This window comes from Poeciliopsis prolifica, unplaced genomic scaffold, assembly GCF_027474105.1.
Source record: "Poeciliopsis prolifica strain line A6 unplaced genomic scaffold, Auburn_PproV2 SCAFFOLD102, whole genome shotgun sequence".
Lineage (NCBI taxonomy): Eukaryota > Metazoa > Chordata > Actinopteri > Cyprinodontiformes > Poeciliidae > Poeciliopsis > Poeciliopsis prolifica.
This window is the reverse complement of record NW_026562477.1, coordinates 1,645-25,662: the sequence shown is the minus strand read 5'-3', so window position 1 is coordinate 25,662 and position 24,018 is coordinate 1,645. Positions and strand designations below refer to the sequence as shown.

Genomic DNA, 24,018 nt, shown 5'->3' with positions numbered 1-24,018 from the left:
TCTTCCTTTCTGACGCTGTAATTTTACTGTTAAACACTAAATTTATGATTCTTCTCTCCTGACGTCGTCAGCAGCTCAGGAAGTGAAGAGGAACCTGATCCCGTCACTCAGACAGGATTTCTATTATATGAAATATAAAATCTTTCTTCGCTGTCTAAAGCTGAACTTGATATCGATGTGAACATTTTCCAGAACAAACTTCAGTAAACCTGCAGAGACGATTCATTAATCTACAAACTCAACAGGTTTTTATAAACTCAGAGTTTAATTTAAATCATTTTTATCTCAAATGTTTTCCTGTAATGAGTGTTTTAGTCGGTGCCTGAGTAAAAACTGTTGTTTGTGTTGTTAACAGTAAACTGGCTCCATCTTGTGTTCCACTGAAGTATTAAATTGAATATTTATGTAGTTCTCAGTTTTGACCTCTGCAGACAGAAATCAGACATTTGAAACGTTCTGGGTCCAGTTGAGCTCAGATTCTGGTTCTGCTGATCAGAGACGATCAGCAGAACTGTTCTGTTCTCTGTCTCTTCCTGAACGAACTGGAGCTGAAACCATCGTCCTGCAGAAACCAGCAGCCATCCCATAATAACACAGGAAACTAACGGTGTCCTGATGAAGAGCGAGGAAGATGATGGCTGCAGTCTCAGACCCTAAACATTCGGCGGCCCGTCTGGACCCAGAACATTTTTACTCTGGCAGTTCAGAGATGCAACATACAGAAGCTAAAAGGAAAATATGAGCGTAGGTAAAGTCGTTCAGGTCCTGTGTTGGTTGGTGCTGTAAAGTGCGGCTGGATCCTCTCTGCTGTCGTCATGTCTGGATCTGGGAGAGAGGAAGAGAAAACATGAGACTCTGAACAAGCAGCAGGAGAAATCATATGAAATGTTTTTGGATGAGTTTGGAGTCGTGTGACTGAACTGTTTCTGAATAAAACCTGGATCAGTTTGTCTTTAGAATAATAAACTGTAGAGTTTCATCACCAGACTCCGTCCGACTGAACTCAATCTGTTTGTCTTTATTTCTGCTTAAATGAACTGAATGGATCTGAAGTTAGAGCGGTCCAGTTAAAGTCTGTGCAGACGTCTCGCTGTGAGCAGCGGCTCACCTCGGGGTGAAGGTGGCTCTCTGCAGCAGCTGCAGCTGCAGCAGCTGCTGCAGCAGCAGCGTCCTGGTATCTCTGGTTTCCTCTGGGACTCTGAGCTGCTCCGTCTGGCGGCTTCCTGATGAAGCGAACAGTGGCGTACAGAAGCTCATCCTGCTGCTCTGGATCCTCCTGAAGTCTCAGATGATGGCAGGTTAGCAGAGAAAAGGTTTTTCCTGAGAACAAAGAGTCCAAACCACAGGCTGCCAGAGCGTCCTCACCTGCTGCAGCTCGTCTGCTCTGAGCTCAGCTGTTTCCTTGCAGCTCCTCGTCTTCCTGCTCAGGACGATGATGAAGAGTACAACTTTAGTCTGACGTGACTGAATGAGTTAATGGTCATTAATGGATCAGAACCGCTCACCGGATCCACAGACACACAGAGAGGAAAACGACAGGAAGTAGAACAGCAGCACTTCCTGCAGCAGCTGCAGATCTGGATCCTGAACAAGAAAACTCAGTTACCAGAAACATGATGGAGGTTTTCACATTGCATTTAGACAGTTTGGATCAGAGTTCTGCTCTGGTTCTTGAGAAACCAGAGGAAGCTGAAGGTGAAGATGACCTTTGACCTCCAGGTGAACGGTGGAGCTCTGACTTCCTCTGGTGTTTTCAGCTTTACAGGAATAATTTCCACTGTGTTCAGGTCTGACGTCAGTGATGATGAAGCTCCGTCCTGAAGCTCTGGGAGAATCTTCATCCTCCTTGTACCAGGAGTAGCTAGCTGCTGGGTTAGCATCGCTGCTGCAGGTCAGAGTCACTGAACTTCCCTCCTCCACCTCAGCAGAGGGACTGACTGAGACGGAGGGAGGAAGAGGAGCATCTGCAGGGGAAACATGAAACCACTGAATGTTGTTATCAAGAATCATAAAGAATCAGATCAGATCAGCTGATGCTGCAGAAGCCGAGTGAACTCACAGACCGACGGAGACGGAAACTCCTGGTTTCCCTCCAGAGAGCAGGAATATGTGTCTGCGGGACGAACCGAGACAGAAACAGAAGGAGACGTTTGGTTCAGGATTTCCCGTCCGTTTCTGATCCAGATGTAGGACTGATGATCGGGCCGGCAGCTGCTGAGACATTTCAGATGAGCCCTGGTGAAACCCGCTTGGTACTCTGATTCCAGCAGCTGAACACGGAGAACTGAAACAAGATGAAGCTGCTTTTTGTCTCTTCATACGGTGGATGGAAAGCATGTCAGTGAAGCTTCACCTGCAACAGTCAGAGAGACTCCTGGAGAATAACTTCCACTGCTGGTCCTGAACCAGAACCGGTACCGACCCGAGTCGCTCTCTCTCAGCTCGGTGAGTCTCAGACTGCAGGCGGTCGGACCGCAGAGAGTCTGAACCCGACCTCTGGACTCTGGGTCTGACCCCGGGTCCACAGGACGGCCGTTCAGGAACCACAGTAGAACTGCATCCTGGTCTCTGATTGGATGAGAGAATCTGCAGCTGATGGTCACAGATGATCCTTCCACTGCACAGATCTGGGTCTGGGAACCGCTGGAACACAGAGCATCAGAACCAGAACATCAGAACCCGGTCAGTAGAACCAGAACATCAGAACCAGAACATCAGAACCCGGTCAGTAGAACCAGAACATCAGGACCAGAACATCAGAACCCGGTCAGCAGAACCAGAACATCAGAACCAGAACATCAGAACCAGAACAGCAGAACCGGTCAGCAGAACCAGAACATCAGAACCAGAACATCAGAACCCGGTCAGCAGAACCAGAACATCAGAACCAGAACATCAGAACCCGGTCAGCAGAACCAGAACATCAGAACCAGAACAGCAGAACCAGAACATCAGAACCCGGTCAGCAGAACCAGAACATCAGAACCAGAACATCAGAACCAGAACATCAGAACCCGGTCAGCAGAACCAGAACATCAGAACCCGGTCAGCAGAACCAGAACATCTCCAGGCCTTTCCCAGTTTCTTTCTGAATCTGATCCAGTTTTATTGCCCCTGATAAAACTCAAATAGTTCAGTTAAATTTGCTCCAATCGTTTCAGAGAAAGTTTCCTCCTGATTGTGAACTGATGAGTTTCTTCTTCACTGATCAGTTGTACCTCAGCTCAATGATCATGTGTTTGATCAGATGTTTGGTTCTGATTGATTCATTCTGACGTTCGGACCTTTGGATCCTGAATGAGTCCGATCACCGAGCGCCTCCCTCGGGTGACCCCATGTGACCCCATGTGACCCCATGTGGTCCATCGGGGGTCTGTGAGCTGGCAGTCGGGTTCTGACCCGGTTCCTGTCTCTTCAGCTAAATGTCAGACAAACAAACCAGCTGTGGCTGCCGATGTTTACGACAGATAAGATGAGCTAACTGCTAACAGGAAGCTTCCTGCTCACCTCAAACACTTCTAACACAAAACTGAAATAATTTATCAACACATAAGAAACGAGGCGAGGTTTGCACTGCAAAAACTCACCAAGTAGACAAATATAATTCACAAGTAACTCTCAGCAATGGAGGCTTGTTTCTCAGCTAAAAGCTGCTAAATACTGATGAAAAAGTGCTGGTTCCACTGGCAGATTATTTAATCTGTAACATGGAAAAATGTTGCTGTGGAACCAACAACTCTTTCAATTAATATTAAGGAATTATTTCAGCTGCACTGAGATATTATTATATAACTAAAGAAATTTATTTGGTAGATTTTGTGTTTTTGTAGTGTAGTTCTGTCTGGTTTTAAATTGCTTTGGGGAAAAATCTTTTTCAAACTGAACGAATTTGAATTTTTGTTAAAAATAAAGTTTGTTCTTTGAATTATCTGCATTCAGAAACCTGATATTTTTTTGTTTTCTTTAGATTTTGCTCAGATGAATCAGAGCCAACATTTATAGCCTGTTTCTAATCTAGACCAGAACCTGACCCGCAGAGACCAGAACCTGACCCACAGACCAGAACCTGACCTGACCACAGAAACCAGAACCCTGACCCACAGAGACCAGAACCTGACCCACAGAAACCAGAACCTGACCCGCAGAGACCAGAACCTGACCCACAGAAACCAGAACCTGACCCACAGAGACCAGAACCTGACCCACAGACCAGAACCTGACCCACAGAGACCAGAACCTGACCCACAGAGACCAGAATCTGACCAACAGAGACCAGTACCTGACCCACATAGACCAGAACCTGACCCACAGAAACCAGAACCTGACCCACAGAGACCAGAACCTGACCCCAGAAACCAGAACCTGACCCGCAGAGACCAGAACCTGACCCACAGAGACCAGAACCTGACCCACAGAAACCAGAACCTGACCCACAGAGACCAGAACCTGACCCACAGAGACCAGAACCTGACCCAAGGAGACCAGAACCTGACCCAAGGAGACCAGAACCTGACCCACATAGACCAGAACCTGACCCACAGAGACCAGAACCTGACCCACAGAGACCAGAACCTGACCCACAGAGAGCGGAGGAGGAACTCATGACTCCTGGCACATTTCAGCTCGGCTCATTTCCTCTCCTGTCCCGCTGACAGCTCTGAAAGACTCTGGATGTAAAATATTTCTCTGGTTTGTGTCTTGAAACAAAAATGACTGAAATGTCTGTGATGTTTGTCTACAGATGATGTGGTGAGAAACCTCCATGTTCAAAACTCCTGCAGTCTGGTTGACTTGTCAGGAAAATCAGAACCAACTTGTTTCCTGCCAGCAGAGGAAACTTTGACGTGACCCGGTCCGATCGATGAAGAACTCTGTGGTTCTGGGTATCGTTGTGGTTGCATGATACCCGGGTGTGTGCGTCACAAAGAGCGTCATGAAACCACAAGTGGAACATTTTTAGTTTGTATTTAGACTCGTTTGAACTTTCTAAGACTTAGCCAACAATGTGTTTGATGGATCAACATTTTTAGATTTTGTTCCTACAGTAAAATTTAAAAAAAGCTACATCCAAATCTTTAAGGCTTCCTGCAGAATTTCACTCTGCCTTTAACGGGTCTCTAAAATATCTACTTAATGTTTCTGAGCAAGCTCTGCACTGGTGGCGTCGTGGTTCTGCTGCGCTCTCCTCATGCTGCTGCTGGAACCTGCAGGATGAACTGAAGCTGCAGCTGAATCGCTTCATTTCTGGATTATCTGCTGAAGCAGAGAAGATGAAACATGAACACATTCATATTATAACGTCTCTGATGTCATGCAAACATTTTCCTTGCTCATTTCATTTGCACCTTAAGGTACAAACTAAGACATATTCAGTTACAGTTGGCCAACCGATATTACCTCTAAAACGTTGGCAGGGAGAGAATATTATATTTTAGACAATAAACTGGTCCAACAAGTGAATCGGACATGGCGGTAACTGAGGGTCGCTGAGGGTCAAAGGGCGCAGGGGCCTCTGGGTCTCAGGCTGCGTTCACACTGCAGACTGAAGTGACCCAATTCCAATTTCATTGCCAGAACCTGCTTCTGATCTTTTCATGACAGTCTGAACAGCTCAGGTCGGATTATTTTCCAATGCGACCCATCAGACCTGATGGCAGCCAGAAGCTGCAGAAGATCTTTGACAGCAAAGCTGGTTTACTGGAGTAGCTAACAGCTAGCCTAGCTTCGCCCTAACGCGACAGAAAACAAGCGCACAGTCCAACAGCTTCAAGCCGAAACTCACCTTGTGCTGCTAACTTACTTATTAATGTTTAGCAGGATTCCTCCTGGCAAGTCTGAGCTGACTCGCTGAATCCAGCTGCCTGTAGCTCCTGCTGCTAGCGCCCATCAGCTCTTCTTCTTCTTCGCTGTTTTTCCTCCCTCGCAACTTGTGCTGCCTTCACAGACCATCCTGCTGTAGGAAAATACACTTTTCACTAGTAATTCCCAACAAATGAAAGATAGCTTAGTTTAAACAATGCGAACAGATTTTTAATAACTTTATATGAACTTTGGAATTTTAATTGAAATAAAAGGATAGAATAAATGAACTCATCCTTTGGATATTTATTAACTTAGGCTTTTCTTTACTATCTTCCTTTACATATTATTTAAAGCCAGATGAGGTAATAGGATGGCTCATAGACCACCCTATGACCCAGGCAGCTGGATCATAGGATGGTCTAGCGCCCCCAGTGGCCATTTATTTGTTAACAGAAACACAATATTGAAGAGATGTAATACCACATATCAACCGGAAGAGGGCACCAACAGCCCAGCAGGCCGCTGATCCGCCCTGATTGGAGGATTTGAACAGTTTCCATGGATCCGGGCTTCAACAGAACCGAGTTCAGGTCAGAGTTGTGTGTTGGTGGAGAATCGGTTCTGTTGGGTTTTCAGCCTGAGCTGATCTGAAACCAGCAGAAACTCCATCAGTCTGAGGCTCCAGGTCAGCAGGAGTCTGACCGCTTCATGTTTCGCTCATTAAACTCTAAAACATCTGCAGTAAATATGAAATATTTCGTCCAGACTAAATGACACTCAGATTCACTTCATAATTTGTTTATTATACAGGATAAACATTAAAATATGGAAATGAAACATGTAAGGGATTTACATTCAAAGATTAAAATAAAATCACATTGAATTGTTTATGTTCAGTTTCTCTGTGAGATCAACAGCGGTCGATGTTCTCCATCTCTTCCCTTTGGGTGGAGCAGGTCAGTGAACCACGTCACTTTACTGTCTCATAACTTGATCCTTGAACGTTTTGCAGCAGATATTCTTCACTTGTCTGAAAGAAATCAGTCCAAAAATAATCCAAAATATATAGAGATATTTGCTTTTTGTTGATGCAAAATAGCAAGAAATTTAACAAACATGATAAATGATTTTAAATGTTTAGATCATATGTTTTATAGATCTACCAGAGAGGAGCTGCAGTTCTGAGGCGAAGTCTCTTGGTTTGACTGAGATCTTAGACGATTTCTAACATGACAACCTGTTGTGTTACGCAACATCATCAGCAGAGGATAATGTTGAAGGAATAATGTAGCAAATATGATCAAAAAGGTTTTTTCATATGTACCTTTTTCCTTTTTATGCAATAGGTGAAAAGACCTGCAGCAGCAATGATGACCAGAGTGGCAGCAATAATACCCCCAATCACCGGTCCAACCCAAAGCTTCGCTGTTCCTGAAAACCAGCAATAATTCAAAATATTTATCATCATGAAAACTTCATAAAACAGAAATTAACCCAGAGAAACAGATGTGATCAGGTAAAGCCTCACTCTAATCCAGAGCCTAATCCTAATTTCCACCAGAAGGAGGGAATTTATTAATAAATCTGTTTCCTGGCTGCTTTCAGCTCTGATGTTGATCAGAACTGAGGAACTGAGCTGCATGTTCCTCAGACTCTGATTCTTTTACCTGCGTTGCGACACGTGAGGCGCTGGGAGTCCAGAGCTTTTCTCTGCTTGCTGACGGGGTTTTGTGCCTGGCAGCTGTAGGTGGAGGAATCCTCCGCCTGGATGTGCAGCGGCAGAGCGAGGACGGAGACGCTCTGGTTGCTGATGCAGCTGACGTTGGCGTTTCCTCTGAACCAGGTCAGGTTCACTCCAGGCCCGTTGTCCACTGAACAGGTCAGGCTGCAGCCACTGTGGGTTGGTGGAACCGTCAACTTGGTGATGTTGGGAACAGAAACCGGATCTGAAGGAGAAGAAACCATGAAGTTCCCACAAAACAACATCCAATGCAAAAGCAATGAGAAAATAATCAGAGGAGCTGTCAGAAGTTTTCTGTTTTCATCCCATTTTCCAAAAAGGAAATCATGAATTTGAACTTTAGTTGAATTAATGTGTTTCTGTCATTTTTTGGCTGAAACCAAAATGAAGGTAAATAATCAATCAATCCCTGAGTTCAGATTTAGTCTGCAGGATAAATTCAAAGTTTAACATTTTAAACATCCAGAACTGACGATGAAAGGCTGGTTTTTCATACCATTAGTTAGGATATTAAAACAAATTTAAAAATTTCCCAGAAGTTTTTGCTTGGTGTTTTTTTTTTTTTTTTTTTTTTTTTTTTTGCCAACTTGTTTCTGGTTTTCTGCTGAGTGGAAAAACTCTTTGAACCTGTCAGGTTGCTGGGAGTTATAGTTACAGTTCCTACACTGATGAGCTTTTATTTCTGATCATCTTGACTTCAAACCTTTCAAAGATTACATCATGCATAATGTTAACACTGAAGGAAGCAGAAAAAACACTGAAAATGGGACAAACTGAGGATCAGGAGCTCAGAACATGAGGCAGGAGAAATAGAAAATAAATGGTACAGAAGAAAAGTTAGTGACAATCAGCTGTAAACCTCTGGACTAAAGTAATTTATGTTTTATGCTGAACTGTTCACAGATATATGTGATGCAGTTTCCATCATCTGCTCCTCTGCAGACAGGATTTCTTCTGTTTCCATTGGCAGCAGAAATACTCCACTCTCTATGATATGGTCAATAAAAATGTTCTGGAAAAGTATTAATAAAAACAGTTTTAAAATGATTAACCACAGTAGTTTTATGAGGCAAAGAGTTATTTTACCAGGAGTGTTGAGATTAAGATCACATTATTATTATTTTTAGTAATTTTGTAGAAAAGCTTCATGAGTTTCAGTGGATCCATAATACTTACCGAACACGCTGACGTCGTACATTTCTGAAATGTATGGATATCCACCCTTCAATATCCTAAAATAATATTTTCCACTGAAGCTTTTTGTGATCTGAGGGATTGTCAGGTCTCCATTAGTTAGATTGAGAATCACATTATCAAAAATATCTCCATGATGACTGTGGCGTTTTTTATTGTTGGCGATTTCTCTTTCAGGACACAGTTTGCCGAATGACCAGGAGACAACATTATTCTCCTCCAGTTTTTGCAGTTTGGATCTCAGAGTAACATTGGAGCCCACCGAATATTCACATAACCATCTGAAAAATCAGAAACACAATGTTAATTTATTATTTTGAGTGATTCTTTTTTTTTAACATCCTTTATTTAAGAACGTTATGAATCCAACACACATGCATATTTATACTTGCACTTACAAAGGACAACAGAAAAGCGAGCGAGACAAAAAGGTTCTCAGCAAACATTTAAATCCATTTCTCAGAAAGTTTCTCATGGCTCACATGACAGATAGGTGAACATATCCAGACTAACAGCTTTTAATAACCCATAGGACTTTGATGCTATGGGTTAGCATAGCATTATAATGCTATGGGTTAGCATAGCATTATAAGGCTATGGGTTAGCATAGCATTATAAGGCTATGGGTTAGCATAGCATTATAATGCTATGGGTTAGCATAGCATTATAAGGCGATGGGTTAGCATAGCATTTTCATGCTATAGGTCAGCATAGCATTTTCATGCTATGGGTTAGCATAGCATTATAAGGCTATGGGTTAGCATAGCATTTTCATGCTATAGGTTAAGATAGCATTATAAGGCTATGGGTTAGCATAGCATTTTCATGCTATAGGTTAGCATAGCATTATAAGGCTATGGGTTAGCATAGCATTATAAGGCTATGGGTTAGCATAGCATTATAATGCTATGGGTTAGCATAGCATTATAAGGCGATGGGTTAGCATAGCATTTCATGCTATAGGTCAGCATAGCATTTTCATGCTATGGGTTAGCATAGCATTATAAGGCTATGGGTTAGCATAGCATTATAAGGCTATGGGTTAGCATAGCATTTCCATGCTATAGGTTAGCATAGCATTATAAGGCTATGGGTTAGCATAGCATTTTCATGCTATAGGTTAGCATAGCATTATAAGGCTATGGGTTAGCATAGCATTATAAGGCTATGGGTTAGCATAGCTGAAGTCCACACTCTCAGTGTATGAACCTCATTCTGTATGGGGTCCATTTTCACATGAAGTTTTGCTGTTATTCTTTGCATTATATTCACATTCTTTCCTCAGTCTTTCTGCTATTGTTGAAGGGTGGGAGGCAAAGCTTGAGCAGCACAGAGTTATCATTTTCCTTGCAACCAGCAACAGAATCTGTAGTAACTGGACGTCAAACCCAGTTTTTAATGCAGTGGGTTCAGTGGAAACGTCGACTAAAATATTTATTGAATTTCTGTCTGAACTCCCTGCCAGAACAGAATCAGCCCCAAAATATGTGAGTGATTCCCAATCTGGTGACAATTCCTCCAATTGTTCCTCCAATTGTTGGTTTAGAAACACTGAAAGGTGTTTTGAAGAATCTTATTCTTAATTTCCTGTCAAATTTCTTCCAACCTGGACTACAGGTGATCTTCAACATTAATTTCTAGTTACCACTTTGCTTTGTATCTATAGAACTGTCAGAGAAATGCATCTGTACATGTTTATATACATTAGATATAATCTCCCTATTATTATTATTTTTAATAAATCTGTAGAAAAGCTTCATGAGTTTCAGTGGATCCAAAATACTTACCGAACACGCTGACATCATATGTTCCTGAAATGTATGGATATCCACCCTTTAATATCCTAAAATAATATTTTCCACTAAAGCTTTTTGTGATCTGAGGGATTGTCAGGTCTCCATTAGTTAGATTAAGAATCACATTATCAAAAATATCTCCATGATGACTGGAGTTTTTTTATTGTTGGCGATTTCTCTTTCAGGACACAGTTTGCCGAATGACCAGGAGACAACATGATCCTCCTCCAGTTTTTCCAGTTTGGATCTCAGAGTAGCATTGGAGCCCACCGGAAGATCCAGTTCAACAGCATCATTGTTTCTGAACAATAGGAGAAAAATATAATTTACATTATAAGTGCAATAAAACTATAAATGAAGCTAAAAACAGGATTCCAGTCTTTCTTTCATTGCGTGTTTTTGTCATTTATGTTTCTCACCTTTGACCTCCAGTTCCACGATGTGGTGAGAGATTTTTCTCCCTTCTCTGGAAAAAAACCCCTTAAAAGTTCCTTTGTCACAAAGATTGAGGTTTGAAATTGTGATTGATCCAGTTTTTACATCCGTATCCAGGCGACCTTCAAATCTGGTTCTGTTCATTTTCTTGATCTCTCCAGTCACATCTATTATTTTCTCAGTTTGATTATTTGCATGAAAGTCCAGTAATAGGAACTAATCTGAGGTCCAGGGATGTTTGGTTGGAAGGTGACATTTTGTCCTTCAAACTTTGTAATTGCAGTTTCCAGAAAAGGCAGAAAACCTAAAAGGAAAACATATTTGAGAATTTTAAAGGAAATTATTAAAATTGCTGTAACAGATAACAGGAATTAAATATGATAAGATATGAAGTTATGGTTCGCTGATTTAATCACCAAGAGTTGCTCTTAATTTTTATTTTAACTTTTAGATTCAAATATTACATTTAGAATAAATGCATTCAGGATTTAATGTTATGAATAGATTGGATCCAACATGAAGGAAGTTGGTGATGAAATATTTATTCATCAGGTTGATAGAAATGATTCAAAGCTGAGCAAAATTGACAGAAAATGAAAATAAACGCAAACACTGAAACAAACCAGGATCTGACATTTAAAATAACTCAATTCATTGTCCATAACAATAAAAAGGTTTTATTTACTTAACGTCAGAATGAAATGTAGTCGGCCTCATTTCTTCTCCTCCCTGTAAAACAGAAACATTGATAACCTGAAAATGACGGCCTTAAATACTGAGGAGGCTGAATGCAGACAGAAAGACCTGCAGCCTGTCGACAGGCTAATGAGCTAACAGGCTAGTGAGCAAACAAGCTGAAGAGCTAACAGGCTGATGAGCTAACAGGCTGAAGAGATAACAGGCTGATGAGATAACAGGCTGATGAGATAACAGGCTGAAGAGCAAACAGGCTAATGAGCTAATAGCTGATGAGCTAACAAGCTGATGAGCTAACAGGCTGATGAGCTAACAGGCTGTTGACTAACAGGCTGTTAACTAACAGGCTGATGAGCTAACAGGCTGTTGACTAACAGGCTGATGAGCTAACAGGCTGTTGACTAACAGGCTGATGAGCTAACAGGCTAATGACCTAACAGGCTGTTAACTAACAGGCTGATGAGCTAACAGGCTGTTAACTAGCAGGCTGATGAGCTAACAGGCTAATGACCTAACAGGCTGTTAACTAACAGGCTGATGAGCTAACAGGCTGTTAACTAACAGGCTGATGAGCTAACAGGCTGTTAACTAATAGGCTAATAAGCTAACAGGCTGTTAACTACAGGCTGATGAGCTAACAGGCTGTTGACTAACAGGCTGATGAGCTAACAAGCTGATGAGCTAACAGGCTGATGAGCTAACAAGCTGAAGAGCTAACAGGCTGATGAGCTAAAAGGCTAATGAGCTAACAGGCTGTTAACTAACAGGCTGATGAGCTAACAGGCTGTTAACTAACAGGCTGATGAGCTAACAAACTAATGAGCTAACAGGCTGTTAACTAACAGGCTGATGAGCTAACAAGCTGAAGAGCTAACAGGCTGTTAACTAACAGGCTGATGAGCTAACAGGCTGTTAACTAACAGGCTGATGAGCTAACAGGCTGTTAAAAACAGGCTGATGAGCTAACAGGCTAATGAGCTAACAGGCTGTTAACTAACAGGCTGATGAGCTAACAGGCTAATGAGCTAACAGGCTGTTAACTAACAGGCTGATGAGCTAACAGGCTGTTGACTAACAGGCTGATGAGCTAACAGGCTAATGAGCTAACAGGCTGTTAACTAACAGGCTGATGAGCTAACAGGCTGTTGACTAACAGGCTGATGAGCTAACAGGCTAATGAGCTAACAGGCTGATGAGCTAACAGGCTGTTAACTAACAGGATAATAAGCTAACAGGCTGTTGACTAACAGGCTGATGAGCTAACAGGCTAATGAGCTAACAGGCTGATGAGCTAACAGGCTGTTGACTAACAGGCTGATGAGCTAACAGGCTAATGAACTAACAGGCTGTTAACTAACAGGCTGATGAGCTAACAGGCTGTTGACTAGCAGGCTGATGAGCTAAAAGGCTAATGAGCTAACAGGCTGTTAACTAGCAGGCTGATGAGCTAACAGGCTAATGAGCTAACAGGCTGTTAACTAACAGGCTGATGAGCTAACAGGCTGTTAACTAATAGGCTAATAAGCTAACAGGCTGTTGACTAACAGGCTGATGAGCTAACAGGCTAATGACCTAACAGGCTGTTAACTAACAGGCTGTTAACTAACAGGCTGATGAGCTAACAGGCTGTTGACTAACAGGCTGTTAACTAACAGGCTGATGAGCTAACAGGCTGTTGACTAACAGGCTGATGAGCTAACAGGCTGTTGACTAACGGGCTGATGAGCTAACAGGCTAATGACCTAACAGGCTGTTAACTAACAGGCTGATGAGCTAACAGGCTGTTAACTAGCAGGCTGATGAGCTAACAGGCTAATGACCTAACAGGCTGTTAACTAACAGGCTGATGAGCTAACAGGCTGTTAACTAACAGGCTGATGAGCTAACAGGCAGTTAACTAATAGGCTAATAAGCTAACAGGCTGTTAACTAACAGGCTGATGAGCTAACAGGCTGTTGACTAACAGGCTGATGAGCTAACAGGCTGTTGACTAACAGGCTGATGAGCTAAGAGGCTAATGACCTAACAGGCTGTTAACTAACAGGCTGATGAGCTAACAGGCTGTTAACTAGCAGGCTGATGAGCTAACAGGCTAATGACCTAACAGGCTGTTAACTAACAGGCTGATGAGCTAACAGGCTGTTAACTAACAGGCTGATGAGCTAACAGGCTGTTAACTAATAGGCTAATAAGCTAACAGGCTGTTGACTAACAGGCTGATGAGCTAACAGGCTAATGACCTAACAGGCTGTTAACTAACAGGCTGTTAACTAACAGGCTGATGAGCTAACAGGCTGTTGACTAACAGGCTGTTAACTAACAGGCTGATGAGCTAACAGGCTGTTGACTAACAGGCTGATGAGCTAACAGGCTGTTGACTAACAGGCTGATGAGCTAACAGGCTGTTGACTAACAGGCTGATGAGCTAACAGGCTGTTGACTAACAGGCTGATGAGCTAACAGGCTAATGACCTAACAGGCTGTTAACTAACAGGCTGATGAGCTAACAGGCTGTTAACTAGCAGGCTGATGAGCTAACAGGCTAATGACCTAACAGGCTGTTAACTAACAGGCTGATGAGCTAACAGGCTGTTAACTAACAGGCTGATGAGCTAACAGGCTGTTAACTAATAGGCTAATAAGCTAACAGGCTGTTAACTAACAGGCTGATGAGCTAACAGGCTGTTGACTAACAGGCTGATGAGCTAACAGGCTGTTGACTAACAGGCTGATGAGCTAACAGGCTAATGACCTAACAGGCTGTTAACCTTCAGGCTGATGAGCTAACAGGCTGTTAACTAGCAGGCTGATGAGCTAACAGGCTAATGACCTAACAGGCTGTTAACTAACAGGCTGATGAGCTAACAGGCTGTTAACTAACAGGCTGATGAGCTAACAGGCTGTTAACTAATAGGCTAATAAGCTAACAGGCTGTTGACTAACAGGCTGATGAGCTAACAGGCTAATGACCTAACAGGTTGTTAACTAACAGGCTGTTAACTAACAGGCTGATGAGCTAACAGGCTGTTGACTAACAGGCTGTTAACTAACAGGCTGATGAGCTAACAGGCTGTTGACTAACAGGCTGATGAGCTAACAGGCTAATGAGCTAACAGGCTGTTGACTAACAGGCTGATGAGCTAACAGGCTGTTGACTAACAGGCTGATGAGCTAACAGGCTGTTGACTAACAGGCTGATGAGCTAACAGGCTAATGACCTAACAGGCTGTTAACTAACAGGCTGATGAGCTAACAGGCTGTTAACTAGCAGGCTGATGAGCTAACAGGCTAATGACCTAACAGGCTGTTAACTAACGGCTGATGAGCTAACAGGCTGTTAACTAACAGGCTGATGAGCTAACAGGCTGTTAACTAATAGGCTAATAAGCTAACAGGCTGTTGACTAACAGGCTGATGAGCTAACAGGCTAATGACCTAACAGGCTGTTAACTAACAGGCTGATGAGCTAACAGGCTGTTGACTAACAGGCTGTTAACCAACAGGCTGATGAGCTAACAGGCTGTTGACTAACAGGCTGATGAGCTAACAGGCTAATGAGCTAACAGGCTGTTGACTAACAGGCTGATGAGCTAACAGGCTGTTGACTAACAGGCTGATGAGCTAACAGGCTGTTGACTAACAGGCTGATGAGCTAACAGGCTAATGACCTAACAGGCTGTTAACTAACAGGCTGATGAGCTAACAGGCTGTTAACTAGCAGGCTGATGAGCTAACAGGCTAATGACCTAACAGGCTGTTAACTAACAGGCTGATGAGCTAAGAGGCTGTTAACTAACAGGCTGATGAGCTAACAGGCTGTTAACTAATAGGCTAATAAGCTAACAGGCTGTTAACTAACAGGCTGATGAGCTAACAGGCTGTTGACTAACAGGCTGATGAGCTAACAGGCTGTTGACTAACAGGTGATGAGCTAACAGGCTAATGACCTAACAGGCTGTTAACTAACAGGCTGATGAGCTAACAGGCTGTTAACTAGCAGGCTGATGAGCTAACAGGCTAATGACCTAACAGGCTGTTAACTAACAGGCTGATGAGCTAACAGGCTGTTAACTAACAGGCTGATGAGCTAACAGGCTGTTAACTAATAGGCTAATAAGCTAACAGGCCGTTGACTAACAGGCTGATGAGCTAACAGGCTAATGACCTAACAGGCTGTTAACTAACAGGCTGATGAGCTAACAGGCTGTTGACTAACAGGCTGTTAACTAACAGGCTGATGAGCTAACAGGCTGTTGACTAACAGGCTGATGAGCTAACAGGCTAATGAGCTAACAGGCTGTTGACTAACAGGCTGATGAGCTAACAGGCTGTTGACTAACAGGCTGATGAGCTAACAGGCTGTTGACTAACAGGCTGATGAGCTAACAGGCTAATGACCTAACAGGCTGTTAACTAACAGGCTGATGAGCTAACAGGCTGTTAACTAGCAGGCTGATGAGCTATAGGCTAATGACCTAACAGGCTGTTAACTAACAGGCTGATGAGCTAACAGGCTGTTAACTAATAGGCTAATAAGCTAACAGGCTGTTAACTAACAGGCTGATGAGCTAACAGGCTGTTGACTAACAGGCTGATGAGCTAACAGGCTGTTGACTAACAGGCTGATGAGCTAACAGGCTAATGACCTAACAGGCTGTTAACTTACAGGCTGATGAGCTAACAGGCTGTTAACTAGCAGGCTGATGAGCTAACAGGCTAATGACCTAACAGGCTGTTAACTAACAGGCTGATGAGCTAAACAGGCTGTTAACTAACAGGCTGATGAGCTAACAGGCTGTTAACTAATAGGCTAATAAGCTAACAGGCTGTTGACTAACAGGCTGTTGAGCTAACAGGCTAATGACCTAACAGGCTGTTGACTAACAGGCTGATGAGCTAACAGGCTGTTAACTAACAGGCTGATGAGCTAACAGGCTGTTAACTAGCAGGCTGATGAGCTAACAGGCTAATGAGCTAACAGGCTGTTAACTAACAGGCTGATGAGCTAACAGGCTGTTGACTAACAGGCTGATGAGCTAACAGGCTAATGAGCTAACAGGCTGTTAACTAATAGGCTAATAAGCTAACAGGCTGTTGACTAACAGGCTGATGAGCTAACAGGCTAATGACCTAACAGGCTGTTAACTAACAGGCTGTTAACTAACAGGCTGATGAGCTAACAGGCTGTTGACTAACAGGCTGTTAACTAACAGGCTGATGAGCTAACAGGCTAATGACCTAACAGGCTGTTAACTAACAGGCTGATGAGCTAACAGGCTGTTGACTAAACAGGCTGATGAGCTAACAGGCTAATGAGCTAACAGGCTGTTGACTAACAGGCTGATGAGCTAACAGGCTGTTGACTAACAGGCTGATGACCTAACAGGCTGTTAACTAACAGGCTGATGAGCTAACAGGCTGTTAACTAACAGGCTGATGAGCTAACAGGCTAATGAGCTAACAGGCTGTTAACTAACAGGCTGATGAGCTAACAGGCTGTTGACTAACAGGCTGATGAGCTAACAGGCTGTTGACTAACAGGCTGATGAGCTAACAGGCTAATGACCTAACAGGCTGTTAACTACAGGCTGATGAGCTAACAGGCTGTTAACTAGCAGGCTGATTAGCTAACAGGCTGTTAACTAACAGGCTGATGAGCTAACAGGCTGTTAACTAGCAGGCTGATGAGCTAACAGGCTAATGAGCTAACAGGCTGTTAACTAACAGGCTGATGAGCTAACAGGCTAATGACCTAACAGGCTGTTAACTAACAGGCTAATGAGCTAACAGGCTGTTAACTAACAGGCTGATGAGCTAACAGGCTGTTAACTAATAGGCTAATAAGCTAACAGGCTGTTGACTAACAGGCTGATGAGCTAACAGGCTAATGACCTAACAGGTTGTTAACTAACAGGAAGCGGCACAGCGGGCGAGGGAGAACAACTGGGAAAGGTACATAAACTAAAATAACAAAAAAACATCTGAAACAAAGAAAAAGAGAAACGACCAGTGACTTCACCAAAATAAGAAACAAAATGCAAACTGGAATAACTAAGAAAGGTCTAGCCAAAGTGAAACAGAAACATAAAAGAGGAAACAAGCAAAACCCAAATAAACAACCAAGATCACAAGTTTAACCCAAACAAGAAGAATTTACAGTTTCATATTTCACTGTTTGGTATTATATTAAAGATTATATTAAAGATTATATTAAAGATTAAATTAAAGATTATATTAAAGATTAAATTCCTCACATTGTCCAGTTCTCTCCTTTGTTTCCTGAAGTTAAATTAAAAAATTGCTAAGAACATTTTATGTTTATGTTTTTACTCATTTTATCTCATGAAATATAAAACAGTTTTTTTCCAGACTAAATATTACTAATGGAGCCTTTGACATAAAAATCCAATCAGCTGCTGGAACTTTTCCTGTTCTGGTTCAATCCTGACATCATCATTATTCTAAACATCCATGTTGTCACTGACAGTAAAACTGCAGTTTTGTGTTTCTGTCAGGCTGAGCTGGTTCTGCTCAGCATTTCGACCCACTTTGGTTTCAGACTCTGGACTCTGAACTGGAAACACAAAAAACGCTTTTTAATTGAACTCCTCTGTTGTTCTGTTCTATAAAACTGTTCATAGAGATTAGAGATGGTTTGGAAAACAGGAATCATTTCATTTGTTTTGTTCGTCATGAGAAACAGAAAGAAACCGACTTCATTCACCAGGAATGTTTAGATTCCTCTAAAAAAGACGATGATTTCTGTCCCACTGAGGCTTTCTGTGATCTCTGTAACGCCACTGATATTAATATTTCTTGATGGAGTGAAACCTAATTAATAGCTGAAAAATAAAATAAGTGAATATTGTGACCGAGGTGCAGCATTAAATTTGCAGTTTGAATAATTTGTATAAATGCATTAATTCCTCTGAAATGTGTTAAAACACAGAATGAGATAAATGTGACTCTTTAATGTTCGACATTTAAAAGACATAAAAAAAGCCCCAGCAGCTCAAATTTAATCCAGATTAACCGTCTGAGACGCAGTTTGGCAAAAAATCTACTGATGAGAAACAAAAGTTTTACTTTTGTTCATGAAGTTTGTCCTGAAAAATGAGTTTTCCTTCCTGTTGACGACATGAAGATGATGAACATAAATCATTATCCAGAAAAAAGTTTATTTGACTCCTGATAAATTTAAAGAGGAATTTAAAAACTGTCAGTAGAGAAACATTTGTTGGCTTTACTGTTCAGATGTTTCCTTAATATTATTATTCTGTGTCTGTTTTCTGTTAGTTTATTCAGTTTAGATTAGACTTCAATGTCACATAATTAATTGAACTTTTAATCGGGTCTAAAAGGAGAATCAGTCGAATGAAGAGGAAGCTGGAAATTCATCAGCTGATTAACAGAAATGAAAAAACTGAATCAGTTTCATATATTTTATTGTTTTGTTTCTCAGATTCAGCAACAAACTGCAGAAAATGCAAATCAAACCATTTTAAAACATTTTCAAACACAAAGTTTGAGTTTTTTTACCTAAACATGTAAAACCTTCAAATAATATAAAAACAATTTATTTTAATTTGACAAAGTCCTGAATTCAAACTGTCAGTTTCTAAGTTTCTGTGATGAATCTTTTTCTACAATGTTAAATATTTCTAATGGTGAAAACATCAAAACTCTTCAATGTTTATAATAGGAAATAATCTGAGATAAATATAGATTATTAATTTTCCTAATCAATCAGAAAAATGTCATAAACAGTTCAGATTCATATTAAAACGATAAAAGACAAACATACCTTTAGCTGGTTTGTCTTATTTCAGCCGCTGAGATTTGAACAGGAAGAAGAGAATCTGTTTCTGCCGTCACTTTCACTTTGAAACGTCTTTTAAAGGCTTTTTGCTGAGTCAGCAAAACGGCCACGACCCGGTTCTTGGGGAGAAACCCGGTTCTGCTGAGACCCGGTTCTGCTGAGACCAGGTCTGCTGAGACCCGGTTCTGTTGAGACCCGGTTCTGTTGAGAAGAAACCCGGTTCTGCTGAGACCCGGTTCTGTTCAGACCCGGTTCTGTTGAGACCCGCTTCTGTTGGACCCGGTTCTGCTGAGACCCGGTTCTGCTGAGACCAGGTTCTGTTGAGACCCGGTTCTGTTGAGACCCGGTTCTGTTGAGACCCGGTTCTGCTGAGAAGGTTCTGCTGAGACCCGGTTCTGTGAGAACCGGTCTGTTGAGAAGAAACCGGTTCTGCTGAGACCCGGTTCTGTTGAGAAGAAACCGGTTCTGTTGAGACCCGGTTCTGTTGAGACCCGGTTCTGCTGAGACCAGGTTCTGTTGAGACCCGGTTCTGCTGAGACCCGGTTCTGTTGAGACCGGTTCTGTTGAGACCCGGTTCTGTTGAGAAGAAACCCGGTTCTGTTGAGACCCGGTTCTGTTGAGACCCGGTTCTGTTGAGACCCGGTTTCTGTGAGAAGAAACCCGGTTCTGTTGAGACCCGGTTCTGTTGAGACCCGGTTCTGTTGAGACCCGGTTCTGGTGAGACCCGGTTCTGTTGAGACCCGGTTCTGTTGAGAAGAAACCCGGTTCTGGTGAGACCCGGTTCTGCTGAGACCCGGTTCTGTTGAGGACCCGGTTCTGCTGAGACCCGGTTCTGCTGAGACCCGGTTCTGTTGAGACCCGTTCTGTTGAGATCCGGTTCTGGTGAGACCCGGTTCTGGTGAGACCCGGTTCTGCTGAGACCCGGTTCTGCTGAGACCCAGTTCTGTTGAGACCCGGTTCTGTTCAGGAGAAACCCGGTTCTGTTGAGACCTGGTTCTGTTGAGACCCGGTTCTGTCAGGAGAAACCCGGTTCTGTGAGACCCGGTTCTGTGAGACCCGGTTCTGCTGAGACCCGGTTCTGTTGAGACCCGGTTCTGGTGAGACCCGGTTCTGTGAGACCCGTTCTGTGTGAGACCCGGTTCTGGTGAGACCGGTTTTGTTGAGACCAGGTTCTGTTGAGACCCGGTTCTGGTGAGACCCGGTTCTGCTGAGACCCGGTTCTGTTGAGAGGTTCTGGTGAGACCCGGTTTTGTTGAGACCAGGTTCTGTGAGACCCGGTTCTGCTGAGACCCGGTTCTGCTGAGACCAGGTTCTGTGAGACCCGGTTCTGTTGAGACCCGGTTCTGTTGAAAAGAAACCCGGTTCTGTTGAGACCGGTTCTGTTGAGACCCGTTCTGTTCAGGAGAAACCGGTTCTGCTGAACCCGGTTCTGTTGAGACCCGGTTCTGTTGAGACCCGGTTTCTGCTGAGACCCGGTTCTGCTGAGACCCGGTTCATTTGAGACCCGGTTCTGGTGAGACCCGGTTCTGGTGAGACCCGGTTCTGTTGAAAAGAAACCCGGTTCTGTTGAGACCCGGTTCTGTTGAGACCCGGTCTGTTCAGGAGAAACCCGGTTCTGCTGAAACCCGGTTCTGCTGAGACCAGGTTCTGTTGAGACCCGTTCTGTTGAGACCCGGTTCTGTTGAAAAGAAACCCGGTTCTGTTGAGACCCGGTTCTGTTGAGACCCGGTTCTGTTCAGGAGAAACCCGGTTCTGCTGAAACCCGGTTCTGTTGAGACCCGGTTCTGTTGAGACCCGGTTTGCTGAGACCCGGTTCTGCTGAGACCAGGTTCTGTTGAGACCCGGTTCTGTTCAGGAGAAACCCGGTTCTGTGAGACCCGGTTCTGTTCAGGAGAGAAACCCGGTTCTGCTGAGACCGGTTCTGGTGAGACCCAGTTCTGGTGAGACCCGGTTCTGTTGAGACCGGTTCTGTTCAGGAGAAACCCGGTTCTGCTGAGAACCCGGTTCTGAGACCCGGTTCTGTTGAGACCCGGTTCTGCTGAGACCAGGTTCTGTTGAGACCCGGTTCTGTTGAGAAGAAACCCGGTTCTGGTGAGACCAGGTTCTGTTGAGACCCGGTTCTGTTGAGACCGGTTGTTGAGACCCGGTTCTGTTCAGGAGAAACCAGGTTCTGTTGAGACCCGGTTCTGTTGAGACCCGGTTCTGTTGAGACCCGGTTCTGCTGAGACCAGGTTCTGTTGAGACCCGGTTCTGTTGAGAAGAAACCCGGTCTGGTTGAGACCAGGTTCTGTTGAGACCCGGTTCTGTTGAGGACCCGGTTCTGTTGAGACCCGGTTCTGCTGAGACCAGGTTCTGTTGAGACCCGGTTCTGTGAGAAGAAACCCGGTTCTGGTGAGACCCGGTTCTGTTGAGACCCGGTTCTGGTGAGACCCGGTTCTGTTGAGACCCGGTTCTGCTGAGACCCGGTTCTGTTCAGGAGAAACCCGGTTCTGTTGAGAAGAAACCCGGTTCTGGTGAGACCCGGTTCTGTTGAGACCGGTTCTGCTGAGACCCTGTTCTGTTGAGACCCGGTTCTGTTGAGACCCGGTTCTGCTGAGACCCGGTTCTGCTGTGACCCGGTTCTGTTGAGACCGGTTCTGTTGAGACCAGGTTCTGTTGAGACCCGGTTCTGCTGAGACCCGGTTTCTGCTGAGACCCGGTTCTGTTGAGAAGAAACCCGGTTCTGGTGAGACCCGGTTCTGCTGAGACCGGATCTGCTGAGACCCGGTTCTGTTCAGGAGAAACCCGGTTCTGGTGAGACCCGGTTCTGCTGAGACCCGGTTCTGCTGAGACCAGGTTTCTGTTGAGACCCGGTTCTGTTCAGGAGAAACCCGGTTCTGTTGAGAAGAAACCGTTCTGCTGGACCCGGTTCTGCTGAGACCAGGTTCTGCTGAGACCGGTTCTGTTGAGACCCGGTTCTGTTGAGAAGAAACCCGGTTCTGCTGAGACCCGGTTCTGTTGAGACCCGCTTCTGTTGAGACCCGGTTCGCTGAGACCCGGTTCTACTGAGACCAGGTTCTGTTGAGACCCGGTTCTGTTGAGACCCGGTTCTGTTGAGACCCGGTTCTGCTGAGACCCGGTTCTGTTGAGACCCGGTTTGCTGAGACCCGGTTCTGTGAGACCCGGTTCTGTTGAGACCCGTTCTGTTGAGACCCGGTTCTGGTGAGACCCGGTTCTGTTGAGACCGGTTCTGTTGAGAAGAAACCCGGTTCTGTTGAGACCCGGTTCTGTGAGACTCGGTTCTGCTGAGACCCGGTTCTGTTGAGACCCGGTTCTGGTGAGACCCGGTTCTGCTGAGACCCGGTTCTGTTGAGACCGGTTCTGCTGAGACCGGTTCTGCTGAGACCGGTTCTGTTGAGACCCGGTTCTGTTGAGATCCGGTTCTGGTGAGACCCGGTTCTGGTGAGACCCGGTTCTGCTGAGACCCGGTTCTGCTGAGACCCGGTTCTGTTGAGACCCGGTTCTGTTGAGACCCGGTTCTGTTCAGGAGAAAACCCGGTTCTGTTGAGACCCGGTTATGTTGAGACCCGGTTCTGTTCAGGAGAAACCCGGTTCTGTTGAGACCCGGTTCTGTTGAGACCCGGTTCTGCTGAGACCCGGTTCTGTTGAGACCGGTTCTGGTGAGACCCGGTTCTGCTGAGACCCGGTTCTGTTGAGACCCGGTTCTGGTGAGACCCGGTTTGTGTTGAGACCAGGTTCTGTTGAGACCCGGTTCTGGTGAGACCCGGTTCTGCTGAGACCCGGTTCTGTTGAGCCCGGTTCTGGTGAGACCCGGTTTTGTTGAGACCAGGTTCTGTTGAGACCCGGTTCTGCTGAGACCCGGTTCTGCTGAGACCAGGTTCTGTTTAGACCCGGTTCTGGTGAGACCCGGTTCTGTTGAGACCCGGTTCTGTCAGGAGAAAACCCGGTCTGCTGAAACCCGGTTCTGCTGAGACCAGGTTCTGTTGAGACCCGGTTCTGTTGAGACCCGTTCTGTTGAGACCCGGTTCTGTTGAGACCCGGTTCTGTTCAGGAGAAACCCGGTTCTGCTGAAACCCGGTCTGCTGAGACCAGGTTCTGTTGAGACCCGGTTCTGTTGAGACCGGTTCTGCTGAGACCCGGTCTGCTGAGACCAGGTTCTGTTGAGACCCGGTTCTGTTCAGGAGAAACCCGGTTCTGCTGAGACCCGGTTTGGTGAGACCCAGTTCTGGTGAGACCCGGTTCTGTTGAGACCCGGTTCTGTTCAGAGAAACCCGGTTCTGCTGAGACCCGGTTCTGCTGAGAGACCAGGTTCTGTTGAGACCCGGTTCTGTTGAGACCGGTTCTGTTGAGACCCGGTTCTGCTGAGAACCAGGTTCTGTTGAGACCCGGTTCTGTTGAGAAGAAACCCGGTTCTGGTGAGACCCGGTTCTGTTGAGACCCGGTTCTGTTGAGACCCGGTTCTGCTGAGACCAGGTTCTGTTGAGACCCGGTTCTGTTGAGAGAAACCCGGTTCTGGTGAGACCCGGTTCTGTTTA

General features: G+C 44.5%; 2 protein-coding genes across 4 annotated transcripts; both read right to left on the bottom strand.

Moving 5' to 3' along the window:
* Positions 1-533: 533 nt before the first annotated feature.
* Positions 534-6,362, bottom strand: LOC129354025 (hemicentin-2-like). Its single transcript, XM_055023509.1, has 9 exons — positions 6,311-6,362; positions 5,801-5,876; positions 2,354-2,643; positions 2,060-2,284; positions 1,707-1,964; positions 1,506-1,584; positions 1,366-1,420; positions 1,109-1,276; positions 534-825 (listed from the first exon to the last, which is right to left on the bottom strand). The coding sequence occupies exons 1-9, from the start codon at positions 6,360-6,362 to the stop codon at positions 814-816; spliced, it is 1,215 nt and encodes a 404-aa protein (XP_054879484.1). The 3' UTR covers positions 534-813.
* A 258-nt stretch (positions 6,363-6,620) lies between these two features.
* On the bottom strand, positions 6,621-10,823 carry LOC129354038 (carcinoembryonic antigen-related cell adhesion molecule 1-like). 3 transcript variants are annotated; one of them, XM_055023523.1, is made up of 6 exons: positions 10,525-10,823; positions 8,720-9,018; positions 7,470-7,748; positions 7,128-7,233; positions 6,966-7,041; positions 6,621-6,832 (listed from the first exon to the last, which is right to left on the bottom strand). In XM_055023523.1, the coding sequence occupies exons 2-6, from the start codon at positions 8,739-8,741 to the stop codon at positions 6,773-6,775; spliced, it is 543 nt and encodes a 180-aa protein (XP_054879498.1). In that variant the 5' UTR covers positions 8,742-9,018; positions 10,525-10,823; the 3' UTR covers positions 6,621-6,772. The 3 variants fall into 3 exon arrangements, with proteins under 3 accessions (XP_054879498.1, XP_054879499.1, XP_054879496.1); XM_055023524.1 differs by lacking the exon at positions 10,525-10,823 and having other exon boundaries at positions 8,720-9,139; XM_055023521.1 differs by lacking the exons at positions 8,720-9,018; positions 10,525-10,823 and having other exon boundaries at positions 7,470-8,118.
* Between the last annotated feature and the right edge of the window lie 13,195 nt (positions 10,824-24,018).

Coding starts and splice junctions, on each gene's coding strand:
- LOC129354038 (XM_055023521.1), bottom strand. CDS start 7,788: ATGTTGTTTTGTGGGAACTTCATGGTTTCTTCTCCTTCAGATCCGGTT. Junction 7,234..7,469: donor CCTCACGTGTCGCAACGCAG/GTAAAAGAATCA, acceptor GCTGGTTTTCAG/GAACAGCGAAGCTTTGGGTT. Junction 6,833..6,965: donor AGAACTGCAGCTCCTCTCTG/GTAGATCTATAA, acceptor GATTTCTTTCAG/ACAAGTGAAGAATATCTGCT.
- LOC129354025 (XM_055023509.1), bottom strand. CDS start 6,362: ATGGAAACTGTTCAAATCCTCCAATCAGGGCGGATCAGCGGCCTGCTG. Junction 2,644..5,800: donor ATCCTGCTAAACATTAATAA/GTAAGTTAGCAG, acceptor TCTGTGTTCCAG/CGGTTCCCAGACCCAGATCT. Junction 2,285..2,353: donor AGTCTCTCTGACTGTTGCAG/GTGAAGCTTCAC, acceptor ATCTTGTTTCAG/TTCTCCGTGTTCAGCTGCTG.